The 22282-nt window shown below is 58.0% G+C and overlaps 1 protein-coding gene and 1 long non-coding RNA gene across 3 annotated transcripts; both read left to right on the top strand.

Moving 5' to 3' along the window:
• Positions 1-973: 973 nt before the first annotated feature.
• On the top strand, positions 974-5931 carry LOC149523164 (uncharacterized). The gene is made up of 3 exons (XR_016347203.1): positions 974-1038; positions 3385-3502; positions 4869-5931. It is a non-coding gene; the product is annotated as an uncharacterized LOC149523164 (long non-coding RNA).
• A 3791-nt stretch (positions 5932-9722) lies between these two features.
• LOC149523163 (maestro heat-like repeat family member 5) lies at positions 9723-14339 on the top strand. Of its 2 annotated transcripts, XM_089770311.1 has the most exons (11): positions 9728-10333; positions 10622-10725; positions 11038-11160; positions 11695-11761; positions 11880-11985; positions 12254-12349; positions 12515-12619; positions 13009-13144; positions 13373-13467; positions 13716-13868; positions 14225-14339. In XM_089770311.1, exons 6-11 carry the CDS (start codon positions 12344-12346, stop codon positions 14240-14242), a joined length of 513 nt encoding a protein of 170 aa, XP_089626437.1. In that variant the 5' UTR covers positions 9728-10333; positions 10622-10725; positions 11038-11160; positions 11695-11761; positions 11880-11985; positions 12254-12343; the 3' UTR covers positions 14243-14339. The 2 variants fall into 2 exon arrangements, 1 of the variants encoding a protein (XP_089626437.1); XR_016347202.1 differs by lacking the exons at positions 12515-12619; positions 13009-13144; positions 13373-13467; positions 13716-13868; positions 14225-14339 and having other exon boundaries at positions 9723-10333.
• Positions 14340-22282: the final 7943 nt, after the last annotated feature.

Here is a 22282-nt window from a genome sequence, read left to right as displayed (position 1 = left end):
ATGGGTGAGAAAGTTCAAAGACTTGTTAAGTCCTTGTTGGTAAGTGTCGAATTTTAACATGAATGACAGTTCAGAGGATTCCCTTTCAAGTGCAGATGTAAAAGGTCTTTGTAGCAGAATGCAGGTGGCTAAGTCATTTAGAGAGTGTCCTTTCTGGTTAAAGTGGCAAGAAACTGTTTTCTCTTTGTGATCTTGTCTGATATCTGTTTTGTGGGCATTAATCCTTTGGCGAAGTGTCTGAGATGTTTGTCCAATGTACATAGCAGACGGACACTTTCGGCACATGATAGCGTAGATTATATTTCTGGATGCGCAGGAATATGTGTTCTTGATCTTATAACTCACTTGGTTAGGTCCAATAATGGTATCAGCAGAATGAATATGTGGACAAAGCTGGCAACGGGGTTTGTTGCAAGGGAAGGTACCAGGGTTGGTATTAGTGTGGTATGTCCTGTGGTGGTTGGTAAGAATCATCTTGAGGTTAGGTGGTTGTCTATAGGAGACTATGGGTCTGTCTCCCAGAGCCTCTTTGAGTATGGTATCCTGTTCCAATATAGGCTGTAGTTTATTGATAATGTGTTGGACAGGTTTAAGTTGGGGGTTGTAGGTGATGACAAGTGGTGTTCTATTGTTGGTTTTCTTGGGTCTGTCTTGAAGTAGATGGTTTCTAGGTATTCGTCTGGCTCTTTCAATTTGCTTTTTTGTTTCTCTGGGTGGGTAGTTGAGATTTATAAATGCTTGGTAGAGATCCTGAAGCTTCTGGTCTCTGTCAGTGGGGTTAGAGCAGATGCGGTTGTATCGAAGGGCTTGGCTATAGACGATGGATCGTGTGGTGTGTTCTGGATGGGAGCTGGATGCATGTAGGTAACTGTATGAGTCAGTGGGTTTTCTGTAGAGAGTGGTGTCTAATTTTCCATTGTTGATTTGTACGGTGGTGTCCAGGAAGTGGATCTCTCGTGTAGAATGGTCCGACATTCGGAGCCGGCTGGCACAGCTGCTGCCGCGGGCCCGGGAGCTGCGAGCAGGCAGGAGGCGGAGGTGAGGGGCGGGGGGCGGTGACTCCTGGCCCCCCAGCGCAGGGGGGTCCAGGTCCGGGTCCGTCCGGGGTTACCAGGCCGCGCACTCCCCTCGCTCTTGGAGGCGACGCTGGTGCCAGTGTCTGCTTCAATGCGACCCTACAATAACAAGCCCCAATCGGCCGAGTCGCTGCTTGTTTCACCTCGTGTCCCCCTGCGCTGCAGAAATCCTGCCTCTGCTGGGCCAGCCCCGAGACACGGGGTTGCCCCTGGATTGTAAGCAAGCTGCCCCCTTCTCCCCCATGCTCCCCATTCCCTGAATATCAGTCCTGCCCCCGCAGCCTGCACAAATCTTCATCCTTTAGGACCAAATAGGAAGGGGAGGGGGCGAGGGATTATTTTCTTTATTCCCACCCCCCCTAACGGAAGGAGCTGTTCTCTGTGTCTGTGTTTACAAACCAAGGAACGTGTTTCTCCCTGGTTTGGGTTGGGGTTTTTTTTTTGCCTGTTTCTTGACAAGATTGATTGAAATGTTGGTCTGACTAGAGTAGTCCCCAAGTTTAGCGCCCTGCCCTGAAGCAGGACGAAGTCAACCAAGACCTACGGGTTTGTCTAACCCTGTCTAATTCTTTCTTCCCACCCATGCTTCCCCAGAAGGGATCAGACAGGCTGTACACAGCGGGTGTTTAAGTCTCAGCTTGACAAAGCCCTGGCCGGGTTGATTTAGTTGGGATTGGTCCTGCCTAGAGCAGGGGGCTGGATTTGATGACCTTCTGAGGTCTCTTCCAGCTCTATGATTCTATGATTCCCTCCCCTTTCCTTCACCATCATTAATATCCTTTTGCAGTGAGTTCCAGAGGTTGATTATACACTTCAAAATACGTCCGTTTTAACTAGAGCTGGAAGGAAGTTTTCTGAGGGGATGTTTTTCCATTGGAAAATGCTGATTTTAGTGACCTTTTGTTTGGAAGGGGAAAACTCCACCATTTCAGAACATTAAAATGTAGTTTTCCATTCCTGAAATGACTCTTTGTTTGGTCTCTTTAAAGTTTATCTTCCGTAATCCACCGTACTACATTTAAAAAAAGTCAAAATCTAAACAAAACGTGAATTTATTTGCAGAACTGTGTGTGATCAGGAAAAAAAAGTCAAAATCCTGGAATTTCTAGTCCCAATTCAACCCTACTTTTAGCCACCTTGGTGCCAGGGATGTAAAATCTCATTTAATTAGCTAACCAGTTAAACAATATGTTGAACCAGTTAACTGATTAAATGGGACACGTAGGGCGAGTGGTCCCCCTGCGTGTTAAAGATGGGCTTGGAGCAGCCCCCACACCTACCCCCGTGGCGCACTGCTGTGACTGCTGAGCAACCCTACCCGTGGCGTGCCAGAGTGCCCTCTGCCTATAGCTGGTGGAGGGCTGCTCCAGCCCCCACTGGTTAACCATAACCGGCTTACTGGTTAACCGTTCACTTCTGAACTTGGTGTCCCCACTGCTAACATTAGGACAGTGGTCCCCAACACGGTGCCTGCATTTGTATGCGCCCGCCAAGTGCTCAGGGCTGGCCTGACCCCAGGCACGTGGCACATGTGCGGTGCCGGAGCTGGCCCCGGGCGCATGGTGCATGGTGAGCGCCGGCCCCGGGGGTGCCGCGGATTGGCTGCCGCGCTATGGCCACGTGGTGCATGGGGGGAGCGCAGGCCCCGGGTGCGCGGCACTTGCAGGGTGCGCCAGCCCTGGGCGCACAGCGCTTGGAGAGCGCCGGCCCCGGGCGCGCGGTGCTTGGGGGGGGGAGAGTGCCAGCGCTAGCGCCGGCCCCGGGCACGTGGCGCTTGCAGGGTGCGCCGGCCCCGGGCACGCGGTGCAAGGGGGGAGAGCGCCGGTCCCGGGCGCGCGGCGCTTGGTGGGAGGCCCGGCCCTGGGCGTGCGGTGCTTGTGGGGGGGGGGGCTGGCCCTGGGAATGTGGCTATGGGGGGTCCCCGCCCCCAGGTGCACAATGGGGGGCCCCGCGCCAGGGCGCCCTGCGGGCAAACGGCCACACCCCTTGGCGCCCGGCAACCTCAAATGGTTGGGGACCACTGCATTAGGAGAAGCCATTGGCTGCCTCCCCTGCCCCGCCCCATTCCTTCTTTGACATTCCCCTGATCCCATGCCCCCCTTTGAGAGCTGATGCTGAAAAGTGCTGGGAAAGCTCGGGGCGATTATCTGCCTGACCCCGGTGAATAGGAGCTGCCAAAGGCCCTGAAGTGTGACAGACCCTGGAGCTGTGACCGGCCCTTTCACCCAGCAGGATGTGCCGAATGCCCCAGAGGACCAAGGGATGGTGGGCGTGGCACTTCAAGCACACCTTGATTTTCTTCTGTCAGGGCTGGGGCATCGGACCGTCCAGGCTGGGTTCCTGTGATTTCCCGCGTGTGCTGGGCGGATGGTTTCCTGTCCAGTGCAGACCGCTGCTGGTGCGGGACCTCTGCATATAAACGCCGGGTAAGTCCTGGTGGGTTTTTAATGGGCACTGCCATGTGGTTTGGTAACTCAGGGTGCCCCTGTATAAAACTATGGTACGCCCACATCTTGAATACTGTGTACAGCTGTGGTCTCCTCACCTCAAAAAAGATATTTTGGCCTTGGAAAGGGTTCAGAAAAGGGCAACTAACATGATTAGGGGTTTGGAACGAGTCCCATATGAGGAGAGGTTAAAGCGATGGGACTTTTCAGTTTAGAAAAGAGGAGACTGAGGGGGGATATGATAGAGGTCTATAAAAACATGAGTGGTGTGGAGAGGGTGAATAAAGAAAAGTGATTTATTAGTTCCCATAATAGAAGAACTAGAGGACACCAAATGAAGTTAATGGGTAGCAGGTTTAAAACTAATAAAAGAAAGTTCTTCTTCACACAGGGTGTAGTCAACCTGTGGAACTCCTTGCCAGAGGAGACTGTGAAGGCTAGGACTATAACAGGATTTAAAGAGAAGCTAGATAATTTCACGGAGGTTAGGTCCATAAAAGGCCATTAGCCAGGAGATAGAAATAGTGTCCCTGGCCTCTGTTTGTGGAAGGCTGGAGAAGGATGGCAGGAGACAAATCGCTTGATCATTGTCTTTGGTCAACCCACTTTGGGGCACCTGGTGCTGGCCACTGTCAGCAGACAGGCTACCCAGTACTGCCGTTCTTATGTTAGGGTTCTTGGTTGGGGCACAGGGCAGAGCCCATCGGTTCAGAGCTGCTAAGAGCAGAGTTATTTGCACTTACATCCCAGCCAGACTCCCTCGTATCCCCTAACGCAGGGCTGGGGGGATCCTTTTTTGGGTCGGGGGCCACAGAGAAATCCGTTGGGCCTTGTAGGAGTTGGGCGGCAGGAGTGGAGCTTAGTGCCTACGGGGCCAAGGGAAACAGAGAGGGCACCATGTCCACAGGGCCGGGGTGCCATTTTCCCTAGGGCCTCCGGGGGGGTGGGGGGGGGGAGTGTGTCTATGGTCTAGGAGCCAGGGCCCACCAAAGATGAATCCGACCCAGGCTCTGGTACATCTCTGCAGCGCTGCCGGCCGGTTCCCCCACCTCTTGGTCCTCAACCCAACTAGACCCGCTTCCCGACGGCTGGTTGCCCCCCGGCCAGCCCCGCTCCCTCCAGCCCCCTCCCAGCCAGCCCTGCTTCCCGGCGGCCGGTTCCCCCCCACCCCCTCTCTTCCAGCCAGTCCCGCCCCCCCACCCCCCCCGGCCCCTGCTGTTCGGTATTTTTTTTAAACCATCTGGTAACCCTAGCAGGTGGGGGTGAAAAGTGCATGGAAATGCCTGCACAGGCGCGTCTGGGAATGAGATGCTGCTCTAACATCTCCGCCTCTGTTCACTTCCAGCCCCTGCCTCGTGGCGCTGGCCCCCCCGTGGCCTGGGAGGGCTCCCCAGGCGCACCATGGCCCGGCATAGCAAGCTGCAGAAGCACGTCCTGAGCCTGTACAGGCAGTTCCTGCGCACCGGCCGGGAGAAGCCGGGATTCCTGCCTCGCATCCAGGCCGAGTTCCGGAAGAACGCCAGCATCCCCCGGGCCGACGTGATGCACATCGAGTATCTGCTCCGCCGTGGCCAGAGGCAGCTGGCGCAGCTCCGAGACGCGAACACCAAACAGATGGGCACCTTTGTCCAAGCCAAACCGGAGGAGCAGTGACCCCTGCTGGTTGGCGCAAGCGTCTGTCTTGTACTGGGACGGTTGGGGGTGAATTCACAGATCAGCCTTCCTGGTTCTCACATCCCTGTGCACCCCTCGTGTCCAAACACAGGTGCCTGGCTTGGCATTTGCTGAGCTAAGGTGTCTTTATTGGCAGCCAAGCTTTTAAACAGTTCAGGTGTGGATGGATGATCTGGAGGAGATGCTCTTGTTTCCAGGACCTGGTACACAATTCATTCTACCCCTGCTGGCTCCTCTCTTCGGGTATGTCTACACTACAGCGCTAGTTCGAACTAAGCTAATTCGAACTAACGCGTCTAGAACTAAAAACTAGTTTTGCTAATTCGAACTAGCAAGTCCACATTGAGTGGACTCTGAACAGGGCTTAAGGATGGCCGGAAGCAGTGCCGGCAGGGCATCAGAGGAGGACTTAGAGCGTGGAGATGCAGTCTCAGGCTAGCCGAGGGCTGCGCTTAAAGGGTCCCGACCCCCACCCCGGACAGACAGTTCTAAGGGGTGCCCCGCTTGAAAACCAGTCCTGGCTTGGAGTGCCCGGAGTACCCACACTGGGCACATCACACCACTCAGCCATCAGCCCGGCTGCACTTGCCGCAGGCTGCCATCTGGGGAGAGGGGATAATCGGGGGGCTGCAGGAGAGCTTCCACCCCCAGAAGCCTGCAGAGCCAGCCCAGTCCTCCCCATCGGGGGCTCGTACCCCATTCCTCCCTCACCTCCTTCCACTTACCCTTCCCTAGCCCCCCTTCTTATTGATGTACAAAATAAAGATAACGTTTCTTCCAACATTGACTCTGTCTTTATTGAACAAAACTGGGGGAGACTGGGAAAAGGAGGTGGGAGAGGGGAAGATTAAGGCTGGGAGAGGGGAGGGCAACTAACATGATCAGGGGTTGGGAACAGGTCCCAGATGAAGAGAGGCTACAGAGACTGGGACTGTTCAGCTTAGAAAAGAGGAGACGGAGGGGGGACAGGCTAGAGGTCTCTAAAAGCAGGGGTTGGGTGGAGAGGGTGCATTCAGAAAAGTTCTTCCTGAGTTCCCATAAAGAAGGACTAGAGGACACCAAAGGAAAGGACTGGGTAGCAGGCTTGAAACTAGTAAGAGAAAGTTGTTCTTCTTGACAAAGCAAATAGTTAACCGGTGGAACTCCTTGCTGCAGGAGGCTGTGAAGGCTACAACTAGAACAGAGTTTAAAGGGAAGTGAGATCAAGTCATGGAGGTTGGGTCCATGGAGTAGTCTTAGCCAGGGGGTAGGAGTGGTGTCCCTGCCCAAAGTTTGTGCAAGGCTGGAGAGGGATGGCACGAGACAAATGGCTTGGTCACTGTCTTTGGTCCATCCCCTCCACGGTCCCTAGGGTTGGCCGCTGTCGGCAGACAGGCTACTGGGCTAGATGGACCTTTGGTCTGACCCAGGACGGCCATTGTAAGCTCAGGGCTCAGGGTCGGGGGTCTCAGTGGACCCCCTTGATTTTCATGCAAACCTGCTCCTGGGTGGCCAGGCTGGCAGCTCTCCTGCCCTAGATGGCCACTTTCCTGTGCCTAGTGCAGAGATCGTGGACGAGGTCCACGATGTCCGCACTAGCCCAGGAATGTACCCGCCTCTTGCGGTCCCGGGCAAGCTTCCGGGAGCCGCCAGCCTGGTCCCGGGAAGAGGGGGTGGGCTGGGGGACATCGGGTGGGTGGCTCTGTGCCGTGCCAGGTGCAGGGTCTGCTGGCTGGGTGCTAGCAGGCTTGCACCTGGCACGGGCACCGTAGCCAGCCCGTGCCCCTTTAAGGGGTCCGGGGCCGGGAGGGGGGCATAGAGTTTCCCTGGTGTTGGCCAGAGTGGCCACCAGGGAAACCTGGGGAGGGCTAGCCTCCCACTCGTTCGAATTAAGGGGCTACACAGCCCTTAATTCGAACTAGTAAGTTCGAACTAGGCTTAAGCCTCGTAAAATGAGGTTTTCCTAGTTCGAACTAAGCGCTCCGCTAGTTCGATTCAAATTCGAACTAGCGGAGCGCTAGTGTAGCGGCTATGAATGTTAGTTCGAACTAACGTCCGTTAGTTCGAACTAACATTGTAGTGTAGACATACCCTTCCATCCTTAGCCAAAGAGGAACAAGCCAGTTAGCCCAGGGAAATAAAAGAAAGGGAGAGCGGTGACGGAAAACCCTGTGTCTGTCATTTTTTCAAATGATCTATCTTGCCTAAAAGCCTGTCAGGGATTGGGCTCTGTTGCAGGAGGTGCTGGCGAAACACTCCGTGGATTTGGGTGCTACAATTCCTGAGTGTCGTCCGCCTTCCTGCCCCCTCCCCCCACCGAAGCGCTTTGGAAGGCTCACAAAGGACAGAGACCTGCCTTTTGAAAATCCGACTCCCCACCGGTGTCTCAAGACAGGCGGCTCTCTCTCGCCAAAAACGGAGGCAGCAGCGTGGGATGACAGGCAGCCAGGTCGCAAGGGGAGGTGCTTTTTAGACCAGTTCCCTCCTGGCACTCCGTACTGCTGCCTCTGTATCAGAGGCAGCAGCACAAGCTGGCAGCAGCCCTTGCCTGGGGGCTGGGTCTGAGCTTCTGGACCTGGTGCAAACTGGAACTGAGCGAGGCTGCCTGCCTGCCTGGCTCCTAACACACTGTAAATGCAGAGCCGCAGAGGGGGTAGGTCCCGCACCCAGCGCGAGCCAGGACTGAGACAGCTGGCCCCTGGGGACTATCGAAAAGTCAAGTAACCGATAAGAAATCATGAGGTTAATTGACTACTCAGTGAATATCTAACGTCCCTAATCCCTTTTCATAGTTCCCCTCTGGACTCTCTCTCCTAAAGCATGGCCCTGAGATCTGGACACAGTGCTCCAGCTGAGGCCTCCTCCGTGCCAAATAGCTAGGAGAGTGACCTCCCATGTCTGCCGTACATCTCCTACCACGCCCCAGGGCTATGCCCTCTTACTGAAGGGCTTTGTGTCTGAGATCGCTTCTCTCCTAGGCTACGTCTACACAACGAGTTTTTTTGGCAACAAATATGCTAACGAGGGACTCTATGACACGCAATGTCATTTGCATATTTTCTGCCGATCCGTTTTTGTGCTCGGGGTTTGTGCGCAAAACCAAGCCGTGTGGATGTTTACTTTTTGTGCAAAAAACCCCCTTTTCCCACAAGATCCCTATGCCTGCAAAAAGGCCGACCGATCTTGTGCAAAAAGGGGCTTTTGCCTAAAAAGAAAACATCCACATGGCTTGTTTTTGCGTGTTCTTGCGAAAAAACTTGTGGCGCGTCTACACTCTATGTGTGTTCTTGCAGAAGTAAATTTGCAGTAAAGCATCAGAGAACAGGGCTCCTTGCACAGGAGTTATTCCTCTCCCGACGATGACTAAGCCCCCTTTGTGCAAGAGCTGTTGTGCAAGAAGGCAGCGTGGACGGGCACCAGGGCCTTCTTGAGCAAGACACTTTTATGGCTAAAATGACCATCAGAGCTTTCTTGCACAAGAGAGCGTTCACACTGCCATGGACGCTCTTGTGCAAAAGCCTATGGCAGGGTGGAGGCACTCTTGCACGAGACCTTTTGCGCAAGAACTCCGGCGTGAAACAGCTCTCGTGCAAGAAGCCTGCAGTGTAGGGCAGGGAGCAGCCTATGAGGGAGGGGGAGGGACCCCTAGTAATGGCTCAAACTTCCCAGGGGGGTGGCCAGAGGCAGGACATTTGCCTGGCAGGGTGAGGGGGGGGCGGTGACCTCACAGGGGCTTTGGGCAGCCCTCAGCATATAAGGCAAAGGGCAGGTGGGGAGGTGGTGACCTCACAGAGGGACCCACATCTCAGGCTGATAAAAGCGGGGGGCGGGCCCAGGGGACTTTGGAGACCCCCGGTTGCTTTAGCTCTGGTGCGTCTCCTCCTCACGGTTCCTTCGCGTTCTGTGAGTTCCACATCCCGACACCTTTGTGACGAAGGTAAGAGCCCCCAGGGGTTGGATCCCGCCCGGGGCCGGCTGGGTTCCAGGCAGGCCCAGCCCTCGGTCAGAAGGTGATTCCTCACCTGGGCTGCGTCCTTAGCGCCACTGGGGCTTTCTCCTGGTTGGTTTCCCTTTTCCTCCATCCCCCCACATTTCTGCTCTGTTCTTGCCTCCTCTGTGACCTTCCCTTGCTGCCTCCCCCAGCTTGGGACCCAACAGACTAGCTGAAGGACGGGGGGTGGTTTGCAGGAGCCGTGGGGTGGGGGATGCAGCCCCCATTGTGGGGACTGGGGAGGTGGGGCTGGAACAAGTCTATGCCGGTGTCTTTGGGGAGAACGCTCCACCCCCCACACCTTAGATTCTCCCCTGATTGGCCAAGAAGGGGCTGTTGATGGGCAGGAGACTCGTGGAATGAGGAGTAACGGTAGTTTGAACTAGGAAGCCTAGTTCGAACTACCTAGTTCGTGCCCCGTGTAGCCGCGCTGCACGGGGTTCGAACGAGCGGGGTTTTAAAAATGGCGGCTCCCCGCTTATGCAAATGAAGCCCGGGAAATTCAAATCCCGGGCTTCATTTGCAAGTGCGGTATGCCTACATTACCCTCCTAGTTCGAACTAGCGGGGTAGTGTAGACATACCCTCAGGTCCTTGCAGTGCCTGTGCAAGACCGAACCGATAAGCAAGGGGCCATTTGGGGGCTGGGGGCAGTCGCTCTGGGGAGCTGGAACCCCTGGATTTCGTTCATCAGGCTGCGCCCCAAGCTCCCCTTTGCTCCCCTCATTTCCAGCATGGCCAAACGTTTTCGGCTGTGGTTCAAGAAAGCCCTGAAGATGGCCCCAGGGCCGGTGGGGAGCAGCTTCTCCGTCCCCGCGGGCGGGGAAGCTGGATCCCACCAGCTCGGGGCGACTCGCCCACCAGCCAGGCCCCCCCGGACCTGGCTCCAGAGGCGGCTGGGCAGGCGGGACCCAGCCCAGCGGGGGAGCCGGGTAGGGTGGCTCCGGGGCCTCCTCTGTGGAGAGAAACACCTGCCCCGGGAGCCCAGCCCCCATTACCACCAGGGGGCATCGCCCTGCCCGGCCCCCGGGGACCTGCCAGTCTCCGGGAGCCCCCAGCCCGTCGCTCCCCGCACCAGCCCCTGCAGCTGTGGGTCCAGGTCCGTCAGCAGCAGCGCCTGGGCCTCCAGCTGCAGCCGGGCCACCTCCCGCAGCCGCTCAGTCCCAGGTGAGGGGCCGTGAACACGCTGGGCCCAGGGGCTCACCCAGTACCCGGGGGGGGAGGGGCAGCCCCAGTGTCTGCCCCGCACCCTGGGCAATGGATGGTGGCGGGGGCTGCTTGGCTCTCTTGTTCCTGGTGGGGGCTCTGCTGAGGGCATTGGCAGATGTGAGGGTGGAAGGGGGATGGGTCCCTGCGAGGGGCGTGTGGGGCCCAACCTGCCCTGGGTCCCTGACATGGGGGCGCGTGACCCCTGCTGGCCGCTGGAGTCACCCTGGTCCCTTCCCTCCCGCACAGAGCCCCCCTGCGCCTCGGCGGAGCTCTGCCAGGAGCGGGTGGACTCCCGGGTGGAGGAAGGGGCCATCTACGACATCGAAGAGCAGCTCCACACCCGGGACACGGTAGGAACCTTCACCACACGGGGGGGACCCGAGATTGTCCGGCCCCTTCCCAGCACGTCCCCCCCTCCGGGAGGGGCTTGTCCCTGGGGATCCCCCTGGGACCCCTTCTCCTGCATGACCTGGACCCCCCAAGCTGGGGGCTCTTGTCATGCACCAGCTGGGCCCCCACAAGCCTGAGGCAGCAGTTGGGGGGGGAGTGTGGGTGCTTGGACAACCAGCAGCTCCCACCTCCACTCCTGGGAGGCCTGAGCCCTGCAGCTGTCCGTGGGGGGCAGGCAGGCCCCAGGCTCACAGACTCTCTCTGGGGTGCAGAGCCCAGCCGCCCTGCAGCGGTTCCTCTTGGCCATCCCCCTCGCCTGCCTCGCCGCCCTCCAAAGGGGCGAGGACACCCTGGCGCCGCGCTGCTGCAAGGACACCATGATGGCCAGGATCGTTGTAAGCGAGTCGCGGCAGCCGGGAGGAGGGGAGGGGATACGTGGGGTGGACAGGGGTCTGCCTGGGCCATGGCGGCGGGTGGGGGTGCTGGAAACGGGATGGGTGGAGCCAGGAGGGCTGGAGGTGGACATGGGGAGGGTGGGTGGGGATGCTGGAGGAGGGAGGGACACAGAAATGGGGCAGGTCTGGGGTGCCGGACAGGAAGGGGGATTCGGGACAGGGAGGGGTCTCCCCGGGCCATGGGGGGCTGGAAGGGAGCCGAGCGGGCTGCTGGGGATGCGCCTGGGGAGCAGGGATGAGGAGGTTCAGAGGCTGGTCACCAGGGCAGTGAGGGGCAGGAGACGGCCTGGGGACAAGGATTGAGCTGGTCCCGGTTTGGGAGGGGGGTGCTGGGAGGGGCCCTGTGCCGGGCAGGGGGGCTACAGGGCAGCGGGAGGCAGTGGGGTTGGATCCTGCTGGGTGGGGGCGCTGGCCGCGTGAGCGTCTCTTGGGGGCCCAGCCTCACACGCCCCTTTGTCTCCTTGGGTCTCCCAGGAGATCATGGAGGACTCGCCCCCCCGCTGGTCTTGGCCGACTGCCTCAACGCCGCCTGCAGCCTCAGGTACCGACCGCCCCCCCCCCCGCCGACTCCCCCCCAGAGCAGATCCCCTGGCCAGGGAGTGGGAAAGTCTCTGTCTCCTGCTGCTGAATTAACAGTCTCTGCCCCTCTCTCCTGCCAGCACCTTGCAGCCTCCCCTGCGGGCCCAGCTCCTGAGCCCCCTGCTGACGGCGGCCGTAGGACAGACTGTGTCTGGGGACTGGCAGCAGGAGCCCATCCACACGCAGGTACGTCCCTCCGGGCCCTGCTCCCGGGCTGGGCTGGAGCTCCAGAGAGGAGGGGGGGGGCAGAGGGAGGGAAGAAGCTGCAGGTTTGGATCCTTCCCTCCAGGGTTCCCGTTGCTCTCCCGGGGGGCCCGTCCCTTCCACGCCCAGCCTGGGCTCCTCCCTGCTCTGCGAGGCGGCTCAGACCCTGCTCTAGGCTGGACCCCGGAGCCAGCGGGTGGCCTGGATTCCCCAACCCCCCTCTGACCCAGGGCTCCCCCTTGTCTTGCAGCAGTTCATCCGGGCCCTTCCCTACGACCTCCAGGCCCTACTGGCGAGCCTCCTCGCCGAGTCCCCAGACACCGCCCGGCTGCAGCTGATCATGGAGGTGAGCCCCGTGGGGGGGACGGGGCCATTGTCCCTGCTTCCTCGGGGGGGGGGCCGAGAGAGGAGCAGTGTCAGTGGCTGGGGGGGCACAGTCCGAGAGGAGCCCCAGGCTCTGCCCAGAACCGGCACCTCCCTACGGGTCCTGACCTGCCTCTTTCCCCCCCAGCACCTGAGCCCGTGGCTGGAGTCCCGCCTGCCCCAGGAGCGAGCCAGGGCCCTTGGCAGCACCACGGCCCTGCTGGGAGTCGCCACCACCCTCCCGGGGTTTGACGTAAGTGACCTCGGAGCCGGGGGGTCTGGGGCTGCAGGGCGCGGGGCTGGGAGCGTCCCCGGGAGGCAGAGGCAGGGCCGGGAATGGGCCGGGAATGGGCCGCGTTCTCCTTTCCCCGGGGAGGGGCGACCCTGGGCCCTTCAGGGGGGCTCTTGAGGGACTGGGCCTGGGGACTGGGGAGTGGCCGTCAGTGGATCCCCTTGTTCCACCCCCGGAGTGACCCTTCAGTCGGGGCCATTGCTCAGGGTTGTCTCCTCGCAAGGCCGGCCCCGCCCCGCCCCGGGAGGTGTCTCTGTCCGTCCCCCGAGCTCAGACCCGCCTCGGCGGCCGTTTGCATGGGACGTGCAGCCCCAGGATGCTGAGGGACCCCCCCTCTTCTCTCCCCTCAGAACTCCGCCGACTGGCCGAGGATGGGTCACCACGTGGCCGAGCTGGGCCTTTTTATTTCGGACCCATCCGAAGACGTCAGCCGGCTGGCCCGGGAGGGGGTGCACAGCCTGTATCAACTCCTCCTGCACCACAGGGGTAAGGAACCCAGCCGGGACCTGGGCCCCAGGGACACCCTGAGGGTGCCGGCGGCGGGGGGAGGGGACCCAGCCCTTTTCCCCCAGACTGGCCCAAGGGGGATGCGTCCCTCTGTGTTCCCCTTCTGCCCCCTGTGCCCCTCCATTTGCCCAGGGATGCCTGCAGGGACCCGTGGGAGGGGAAGGGCTCAGACCTGCCAGCAGAATGACCCTGTTGTGTCTCTTGCAGGCCTCAACATCCACCAGGCAGAGGACCTGTGGTGCAGACACTACTACAAAGAAAGATGGGTCCTGGCTCACAGCAACAGCGTGAGGGTGGGAGAGGTAAGGACGCGCTGCCAGGGCAGGGCAGGGCTCGGGGGTGGGGCTGGCTGGGGCCCTCGTGGGGGTAGGAGGGTCTTGGGGGCAGGAGGAAGCTGTGACCTGGGGCAGGGGTTGGGGTGCCGGGTGAGGAGAGCGTCTGGGTGCAGGGTCTGGAAGGGAGTTTGGGGGAGGAGGAAGCTGTTTTAGCCCCAGGAGTTGGGGCCGGGCTCTGGGCCGTCAGCTGAAACCTCCTGTGCTCTTGATTCCAGGTCTTTGGGCAGCTCTTCACAGCAGAGCAGGAGAACTCCTTTTTAGACAAGGCTCTGCTCGCTGCCCGCTCCCCCCTGCGGCGCCCCAGCCAGGCCGGGCTGGTCCTGGCCCACGCCCTGCATGGGCAGGCCCATCAGCTCCTGGAATACATGGTGAGCAGCCGGAGCAGATCAGGAGAGTGGGGCAGGGCCAGGGTCTCCTTCCCATCCCCTCAGGGAGTCCCCCGCCCCTTTCCTCAGGCTGCCCCCACCCCACGTCCCTGCTGGCAGAATCCCTCCTGCCCCTGCGAGCGTCCCTGGGGGTGGGGGAGGCTCTGAACACAGAAACTGTCCTAGGAGGCGGGAGGGGGCCGAGGTGTCAGGAGCTCTGGGGGGGGGGGGTCAGGAGCTCACCCTGCGGGCCTGACGGGGGGTGACCAGAGAGCAGGGGGGAGGAGGGTGGAAATGCTGGGGGGCCAGTTCCCCTGAGTCCCCAGGGATGAATGTGACGGATTCTGCTTCCCTTGCAGCAGGAAGACACCCAGTGAGAGCAGCAAGAGCTGAGGAGCCAGCAGCTGGGTCCCCCTCCCCCCAACCCTCCCAATTGTATTGAATTGTATTTACATTCTCATTAAACAATGTTTCAAAAAACATTTGGATCAGGCTTGGTCAATAATTTGTAATGGGGGGGCCATTTTGGCAACTGATCAAGGGCCACATTTCTACCGAGGGGTTTGGGGTCTGGGACGGGGCGGTTGGGTGCAGAAGGGAGCTTAGGGGTGGAGCCTGGGTGCAGGGGGGGGGGGGGGTATGATCTGGGGCGGTGGATAGGGGTGCAGGGTCCAGGAGGGGGTATGGGCGCAGGAGAGGACTCTGGCCTGGGGGAGGGGCTCTAGAGGGGTGCAGGGTCAGGGAGGGAGCTGTGACCTGGGTGAAGGGGGAGCAGAAGGTTTGGGGGAGGGGGTGTGGGTGCCAGAGAGGAGTCTGGCCTGGGGGAGGGGTGTCGGGGGGGTGCAGGGTCAGGGAGGGAGCTGTGACCTGGGTGAAGGGGGAGCAGAGGGTTTGGGGGAGGGGGTGCGGGTGCCAGAGAGGAGTCTGGCCTGGGGGAGGGGTGTCGGGGGGTGCAGGGTCAGGGAGGGAGCTGTGACCTGGGTGAAGGGGGAGCAGAGGGTTTGGGGGAGGGGGTGCGGGTGCCAGAGAGGAGTCTGGCCTGGGGGAGAGGTGTCGGGGGGTGCAGGGTCAGGGAGGGAGCTGTGATCTGAGGGAATGGGGGACGCAGGTTCAGGTGGTCGCCTGGGACAGGCAGTCGGGGAGGGGACGTGGGCGCCAGGGGCAGGCTCTGGCTGCGGAGGTGCCTACCTAGGCAGCTGCGTATGGGGGAGCCCGACTGTCACCTGAGGGGATGGGGGAGCTCAATTTTCAACTGCGGGGAATGGAGGAAATACTGTGGAGTGGAGGGAGCGAGATGGGGGGCTGAATTGTTCCCGGAGGGGAGATCTCCCTGGCTTGGGGGGGGGGGGCGTTTCCAGCAAAGCCCTCACATAAGAGGGGGACAGACGGGGGGAGGGAGAGGACGGGGATGGGCAGGGCAGGTGGAAATGGGGAGGGGCAGGAGAAGGGAAGGGGGAGGAGATGGAGGAGAGCAGGGGATAGGAGTGGGGGCGGGGATGAGGAGCAGGACAGAGGCAGGGCAGTGGTGGTGATGGCTGGCGGCTTTGCCAGAATAGCTGTGCCGGGGGGGGGGGCTTTTGCCACACACCCAAGCCAAGCCAGCTGTGGCGGCAAAGCCTTGTGATGTAACCTCAGCCCTTGGCAAGGTCGGGATCAACCTGCTCTGACAATTTCTCGGACCGGCGGGTTGAGAAACAAGGATCGTGCAGGGAGATGGGGATGACTAGGAAGCGAATCCAGGTGTGGGGGGAATATCCTGGGTTGGAGGGTCAGTCGATACCCCCGCCTGCCACTGTCTGCCGGGGCTCTGCCCGCAAGATGGAACCAACAGCTGAGTTTGCTTTTCTGCCCCGTCGTGGGCACAAAAGGCCCAGAGCAGCCTCCTGCTATCTTGGAGGAAAGGGGCCAAAGTTCAGGAAGCAGGTGCCAGGCTGGGCTGGAATCCGCGAGCTCCGCTTTTGCTTTGCCCTTCCTGGAAGCTGGGCTGCAGGTGAGTGGCGGTTTCATCTCCGCTCTTGGGGTGTTTCTTGTGGGTTCCGAGTGTGGATCTGAGAGGGGCTGCGCAGGGGCAGTGTCATGAACGAGCTGTAAGCGTTACAGCCCCTTCTGCGCAGGCTGGCTCCAGCCTCCCGTCTGTCTCCAAGCCCTGGGGGAGAGGCGGGAGGCCAGCAGCATGGCCTAGTGGAGGGGGCAGGGGGTTGGGTGTAAGAACTCCCGGGTTCTAATCTAATGCCACCTAGTGACTAAGGCACAGAGTTGTGTGTTAGACCCTTGCTCCTCAATTCTGCGCTCACTCTCGCGCTGGTGACCTTGGAGAGGCCTTTCAGGTCTCCCTTTCCCTGTCCATCAAAGGCAGGCAAGTGCGATGTAATGCCCTGGAGCAAGTGCTTTGGGACGTGTCGCACAAGTGTGCCTGGCTCACAAGCGTGTCAGCACAGCTGTGTAAAAGCGTGACGAGGGCTTTGAGATCGATGCCGAAGGCGTGTGAGGCTGTGGCTGGCCAAGTGACAGGGAAATGAAAGGTCAGAGTTTGGTCAGTTAGATTTTATGGTAATACACTGAGACGAAGCACTTTGGGCGTATATACGATAATGTCTTTCCAAGTGCGTTAGTTCAAGCCGTGTCCTAGGAGCCAAGAGGTGAGACAAACATGCTTGGTCCTGTCTCGGTGCAGGGGTGGACTAGATCAGTGCTTCTCGACCAGTGGTACGAGTCCCCTTAAAGGTACTCAAGAGATGTCTGGGGGACACGTCAATACAACTGAAATTTGGCGAAAACTGAATTTTTGTTTTCAGTTTGACAGCGCTTTATTCTTTTTGTACCTTTTACACCCAAAAATGCCATCGCCCGCCCGGCTACGATGCAGTTGTTTAAACAAATGTGTTGCAACGGTTCAAAAAAATTGTGTGTGTCTGAAAACTGTAGGTACTGGGGGGTACTTACAAATTTTTTTTAAAGGGGGTACATTATAAAAAAAGTTTGCGAAACACTGGACCTATCATGGTCCCTTCCACTCGGACTTTTCTATGATTCTGTGACAGGGGTGGGTGATAATTTTCAGAAGGGGGCCACTTAATGGATTTTGGTATGGGGTCATAGGCCGGCTCCACCCACAGAAGGGGCGGAGCCTGAGGCAGAAGGGGCGGTGTTGTGGACTAGCCCACCCTCAGAGTTCTCCGCGGCTGAGGCTTTCAATTAAAAGCACAGAAAAGAGCTCACAGATTTGCCACTACTGGCAGCTGTCCAGCGTTGCTACAGCTTTTTAAAGGGCTCGTGGCTCTCGCCCCTGCCGTAACCATGAGCCGTGAATCATTTAAAATTGGATCCTGCTGCCTGAGTCCCCACTTAGAATTCGGCGGCATGGGCAGCAGGATCTAACAGAAAGCGGCCAGATCACAGTGTTTGGTAGGTTGCATCTTACCCAGCCCTGTTCTCTGAGCTGGTTTCGAAACCTCCGTGTCCTCCTTCTGGTCTGACAGCTGCAGATTTACTGCCTGTCTCTCCTCTCATGGCCCAGCCTAGCCGCAGCTAATGGACTAACTCAGGTTAGCATCACCTGCCCTGTCTTGGTGACTCTTCACAGCTGAACAGCCTATAAGGCATCGTGCTGGTCTTCTGATCTCTTGGTGACTCCTCTGCGTTCTGTTTATTTCTTTCTCCCTAGCTGGCCGATCAAGTCAAGCCCTGTCAGTGCATGAAGGCCCCAGGAATTACGAGTGCGATGGTCTCCCATGCCCAAGGTAATCGGCTGGCTAGTAATGGATGGACTGCTTGGTTATCAGGTTAGGCTGCACAAGCCAGGTCTATGGGACCCTATGGCCAGCTGGCACCTGGTTCACAGCTGTACTAATCTGAAAATGGCTGGAAGACACCACCATCATTAGGCTCCAGAGTCAACAGCACTTGCTCCTCTTGGAGCTACTTGTCCGTGGCAGGCAGCACAGCTTAGCAGCTCATTGGGACGTCTCCTTTCTGTTGTGAGATCTGGGCACTTTAGAATGGCTGTAGCTATTTAGCAAAGGTGCACAGCTATAGGCATGGGGGTTTCCAGCTTTATTCACCTAGGTGGCTGATTACAGGAAGCAAGGGTGTGTGTGTGGGGGGGGGGGGAATCCTGTACAGAGGGTTCCCTGGCCCCTCTGCTTCCATGGCTGTGCAACTGCCACCAGGTGGATTAGAACCTGGGACTTTTGGAGCTTAGGGCAGGAGCTGCTACAGCTTGAGTTATAAGTCAGTTGCCTCTCAGCATAGGCTGAAGAGCTCCCTTGTAATAATTGCTTGCTGGAAGTGGTCTCAGTGCCACTCCATAGGATAGTGACCCACATCAGGTGGGTGGGTTACAGCTGCAGGCCTGCTCCCAGCATGCGGATCTGCTCTCTGGGCGGCGTCTATAACTCTGTGGCTGCAGCCCTGCTCCCAGCATGCGGATCTGCTCTCTGGGTGGCGTCTACAACTCTGTGGCTGCAGCCCTGCTCCCAGGACTGGATCTGCTCTCTGCCCATAGGCGTGCGCAGCACATTTCATTAGGGTGTGCACCCAAAGAATGTTTTTAAATGTACTCTTTGACCCCCTTGACCCCCATTAGCCACGCCCCTGACCCCCGTTAGCCACGCCTCTGGAGGTAAGACTTTCAGGGCAATATGGACACATGACCAGAAATAAAAGGTGTCATGTGACCTCCCCCCCAAGGACTTTTCCTACCATCCTCTTACCAATAGGGATTAGTTTGGCCCTCACCAACCCCCCCCGTGCAACGATCCTGCAATTGCATTAACCCAATGTGTGAGACATTAACTTGGGGGGTGGAGAGGCTGGGGGAAGTGTTCCCTCTAAGAGTTTCCTCCCATGAGCACAATACATTTTGTGTTGTGCACCAGTACTGAGTTTGTGGCTTGTTTGGATGTGCCATGGTGGCACCCAAGTTATTCATAAATATCTTATGAACCACTTACCTGTCCCCTCTGCTGCCCTGTCTCCTTCCCTTCCTCCATCAGCTCCCCTGGTGCCTGCTGCCCCCCAATCCCTCACCCACCTCTGCTGCCCTGACTCCTGCCCTTCTCACTGCCCTCGGCCTTCCCGAGACCTGCCCCCTCCAGCAGCCTTTCTCTCCCCCCCTGTGCCCACTCCTCCAGTAGCCCCACTCTGACCATGTGAGCTACCCCTCCTCATCCCCTTTCCTAACACCCCCCTCTACACACCTGTCCTGCCTCTCTCCTCTGCTGCTGGTCCCTCCCCTGCAGGTGTCTGCCCTTCTGCTTCACCCCCCGGACTCCCTGGCACCTGCACCTTCCCTTACCCTTGCACCCTCTTGGTGCCTCCCCCTTCCCTCACTGCCCCTACCCACTTTGCCCACTCCCTCACCACCCTCTGCCCCCGTTCCCCTCATGTCCCTGTGCCCTCACACGTGCCTTGCTCCATCTCCGCCTTCCTCATGCCCACCCCTTCTTTCAAGCCTTCTCCCAGCACCTCCCCTTCTCCCCTCTAGCCCCCAAAGCCCTTCCCCTCTCCTCTCCTAGCATCATCCTGTCCCCCCCCCTCACTGACACCTCCCCTCCTGCCCTTTTCCTCATTGTCTCCACTTGGCCACCTGGCATTTGTCTCTCACCTACACCCTGTCCCTTGGTGCCTTCCCCTTTCATCTCCTGACCTGCCACAAACCCCCACCCCGCAGACTCAGGTTCCCAAAGTTCCGGCAGTCCCCATCACTGGGTGCCTGCGCTGGGTCTGACTCGTAGGGTTGCGAGGTAGACCCTCCCCCCAAAAAACGGACACACTTGATCCTGGGCAGGGGGGAGGGAGGAAGAGGGACTGGCTGGGGGGGGCAGGAACTGGCTGGAAGGAAGAGGGGATGGGAAGCAGCTCTGGGGGGGAAGGGCCAGATCCTGACCCTGGCCCCCCCTTCTCCCTCCCCGAGGCCAGTCATGCTGCCCCTGACCCCCCCTTCCTCCCTGAGGCCAGTCGCACTGCCCCCGATCCTGACCCCGGCCTCCCCTTCTCCCTCCCCGAGGCCAGCCCTGCTCCCCAGCTCAGTGCGGGCCCCTGCTCTCTCCTTAGCTCAGTCCCACTCTGCCGACCCTGGCTCCCTGCTCTGCCAGTCAGGCTGAACTGGGACTTTAGCCTCTCCCTGTTGTTCCTGGGGACTGTCAGTCTCAGGATCTTGATCTCTCATTTCCCCTGCCTTTCACTGAGTTTCAGTAAGGAGCTAGCAGCAATAATGCCTCTACTTTTTCCCCCACTCCTGTGCGGAATACATTTTGTTATGTGCACCAAGGCATGCACGGATGTGCACTGTTACGTCACGTGGAGTTTCACAGCATGGGAAGAAATCAGTGGAAATACAGAGAGCTTGAGTAGTTGCAAGTGTCCATTTTATTGCATAGCACGGAGCTAGCTAGAAAAAACCCAAACCAGCTGGGCTGACCCCCAGTGACCTAACGCAGTTACTATAACAACAAGATCTATGTCTACACCCAGTACACCACATGCACCACCACTAGAAACACATGCTACCGGCTAGCAAACTGGGCAGCATTTGAATGTCTCCTGGCTGGCCGCCCAAGAGCTCAGCTTGCAGGGAACACTGGCTAACCGTCCCCTTCCACCTGGAGAAGGGAGAGACAGGAAAGCAGCAACAGAGCATCTGCCTGGGGGAAGCCCGAATCCCATGCAGGAGTGGAGCCCTGTTCCTTGTTCCAGGCCCTTGCTAGAGTCCCCTCCCGTAGCTGCAGCTATGGCCGGCAGGTTTAAAAGCGGACTTACGCTGGCCCTGCAACCCGAGCGACTCTGTCAGTGGGTGCTTATCACTCCATCACCTCGAGCTGTTTAACCAGCTTGTTCAACCAAGGAGGGAGGGAAAGGGAAACCTTTGGCCATTTGAGGGTTGCGTGCCAATGGAGGGAAAGGGGATGGATAAAAAGGGGCTGAGCACACGGTACTGCCTCTTTTTAAACCCAGGCCCAAAGATGTCCTGGAATTCTGGGCCACTGGCCTGAAGGAGATGGTCAAACTGCCTGGCAGCTGGACTTTTGGAGTCTTGTTATTCCTGGGCTCCTGGTAGCGATGGCTCCCATTCCAGGGGATTCCTGCCAGGTAGTTTACCTCAGACAGCAGCTTTTATTCCCCCGTGTCACTTCTCCCGGTATCTGAGACTTTGGTCATGGGGATCAAGCATTTAACATGATTCCAAGAGGAACCGGATGGTTCATCTAGCGAGCCAGGCTCACCGATATTTGAGTAGTTAATAAAAATCCCTAGTTGCTGTGTGTAGGTCTAAAAAGTGAAGGTTAGTATCATTAGTCTTATTTTACAGACAGGGAATAACCTCTCCAACCTGTGGGAGAGGCAGGAATAGAACCCAGGTTTCCTGATACCACAGTCAGGGCTTTGTTACCAGGCTACAGCCTGTACTAGAAAGGATGGGCCTGAAGCATGGGCCTGGTGTAAGGCCTGAGGCCTGAACCAAAGTAAGCAAGAGTTAGCTGAAGAGAAACAGGCAGGTCGTGTCAAAAGCAGACGGTTGCCTGAAAGTCTTGGGACTTAACCCTAACTGTCTTGCCTGGAAAGGTTGAAACCATAGACAAAAGGTCCTAGAAAGTCTCCAGGAATGCTAGAGAAGCAGGAAGCGAGTTGACAGGAGGCCAGGAAAGAAAATGGAAACAGAATTTGGGGTTTTGAATTGGAAGCAGTGATGTGCCTGTTGTGTGATCATGCCTGGAAGATGTGAATTAAGCCAGGAACCTGGGCAAGCAGAATCCAGCGACTTTCTTGGCTAGGGAAAGACTAAACCTTGGAACAAGAGAGATGTGAGTAGAACAGGGAATTTTTAGTCAGACGCTACTAGGTTATTTTCTTTATTTTTTTAGTTTGTTGGACTTCTTTTTGCTAAGCACATGTAACTATCCCCCTTTACCCTAGAACTCTTCAAACTGAATCCCAGGGAAGCGATTTTCTGTGTTTTAATCTTTCTTTTTTCAGTTTCTTTGTAACACCTAGCAACCAAGTAGATACGCTGGAGGGCAGTAGATATGCTGGAGGGCAGGGATAGGGTCCAGAGTGACCTAGACAGATTAGAGGATTGGGCCAAAAGAAATCTGATGAGGTTCAACAAGGACAAGTGCAGAGTCCTGCACTTGGGATGGAAGAATCCCGAGCATAGTTACAGGCTGGGGACCGACTGGCTAAGTAGCAGTTCTGCAGAAAAGGACCTGGGGGTTACAGTGGATGAGAAGCTGGATATGAGTCAACAGTGTGACCTTGTAGCCAAGAAACCTAATGGCATATTAGGGTGCATTAGGAGGAGCATTGCCAGCAGATCCAGAGAAGTGATTATTCCCCTTCATTCGGCTCTGGTGAGGCCACATCTGGCGTATTGTGTCCAGTTCTGGGGCCCCCACTATAGAAAGGATGTGGACGCATTG

Source organism: Pelodiscus sinensis, chromosome 18, assembly GCF_052426305.1.
Source record: "Pelodiscus sinensis isolate ZL-2025 chromosome 18, ASM5242630v1, whole genome shotgun sequence".
Classification (NCBI taxonomy): Eukaryota; Metazoa; Chordata; order Testudines; family Trionychidae; genus Pelodiscus; species Pelodiscus sinensis.
The sequence above is the reverse complement of the archived record's forward strand: the minus strand, read 5'-3'. Positions and strand labels throughout refer to the sequence as shown.